The sequence below is a fragment of the Chrysochloris asiatica genome, unplaced genomic scaffold (genome assembly GCF_000296735.1).
Source record: "Chrysochloris asiatica unplaced genomic scaffold, ChrAsi1.0 scaffold00006, whole genome shotgun sequence".
Lineage (NCBI taxonomy): Eukaryota > Metazoa > Chordata > Mammalia > Afrosoricida > Chrysochloridae > Chrysochloris > Chrysochloris asiatica.
The window spans coordinates 8,000,445-8,001,938 of NW_006408524.1; the positions used below are offsets into that span (position 1 = coordinate 8,000,445).

Here is a 1,494-nt window from a genome sequence, read left to right on the forward strand (position 1 = left end):
TCTGTCAATGTATGATTGTAGCCGTTTCTGTATTACCTTTAGCAAAACTTTACTCACTTGAGATATCAAAGAGATTGTCTGATGATTTCCGCATTCTGTTGGGTCACCCCTCTTTGGAATGGGCATAAATATTGATCTCTTCCAATCAGTTGGCCAGATAGTTGTCTTCCAAATTTCTTTGCAGAGATGAATGAGTGCCTCTTGTGCCGCCTCACTTTCTTGAAAGATTTCAATTTTTATTCCATCAATTCCTGGTGCCTTGTTCTTTGCTGCTTCTTTCAATGCACTTTGGACTTCCTCCCTGAGTATCATTGGCTCTTGTTCATATGGTAACTCTTGAAATGGTTGAACATTAACCATTTGAGTGTTTACTCCTTGTTAAGTCTAAATAAAAATATAATGACCTCATGGGTTCCAAAATGCAGACACTTCTACTTCTATGCATAGAAGAGTAGACAGAAAGAGGTAACAGATTATTTAATTTAATCCAAAGAGGGAAAATGGAAATTAATTTGTTACAGATGTTGCTATAAGTATTTCCACAGCAGAATTCTTTAACAGCATTTAGCAAGGAACAAAAACTTTAAGATCTAGTAAACCAATGCTTAATTTTGTAGTTACTAAAGTTATAAAAATGTTGGCAGATAAATAACAAGATGACACTTGTATCTGCCTAGGTTTTGTATTTTTCTTGGGATCCACTCTTCACACAGCATGCATATATTTATTTAGACTCTCAAAGAGCTTTTGATAAAGTTTCTCATGAGAGTCTATTATTGAAAGTTGGTAACCATGGTGTTAAAGGGAAAAAAATCATATCAATGAGTTAAATGAATTAAAAACCACGTGAGAGACAGAGAGGGAAAAAGAAGAAATAAATAGCTGATTCTAGTGAGGAGAAAGGTTAATGATTGAGGTCTCTAGGCTTTTCAGTAAAATCAGAGTCATATTGAACTAATGACCAGTAAACAGGAGCTCAATTCTCATCCCACTTCATTCTTGGCATATCCGTCTCACACACAGAGTCCCTGTTGATTAGAAGGCCATTTGGCACATGGAGAAGATACAGACAGCATAGTGAAGAAGTCCTTAGAAATTGATAAGAGAAAATAGGTAAGCGAATACTGACCCCAAAATTCATGTAGAGATCCCTAAAATGAAAAAGACAGAAATAAAAATTACATTAGCACAGATTTCTTTTCTACAAACTTGATATAGACTACATGGAAACACTAAGGCTTTCAGAATGAAAAGATGTTCTATTAAAACAAAGAAAATTTTGATTGTTAAAGAGTAGTGCATATGGGAGCAGTCACCAATTCTACTCAAAGTATTTCATAATATAGAGGAGGAGGGAAAACTTCCTAATACATTTTATGAAGCAAGGATAACTCTCATACCAAAGCCAGGAAACGGTGTCACTAAGAAAGAAAATTATAGACCAATATCCCTCATGATCATACATGCAAAAATTCTCAACAAAACCCTAGCCAA

At 34.9% G+C, this 1,494-nt stretch overlaps 1 protein-coding gene across 1 annotated transcript in view; it reads right to left on the reverse strand.

Moving 5' to 3' along the window:
- Positions 1-1,494, reverse strand: part of LOC102820687 (succinate--hydroxymethylglutarate CoA-transferase-like) — a 1,213,992-nt gene that overhangs the window by 715,709 nt on the left and 496,789 nt on the right. Inside the window, 1 exon segment of the mRNA XM_006832262.1 lies at positions 583-590. Within this exon segment, the coding sequence (XP_006832325.1) occupies positions 583-590 (8 nt within the window).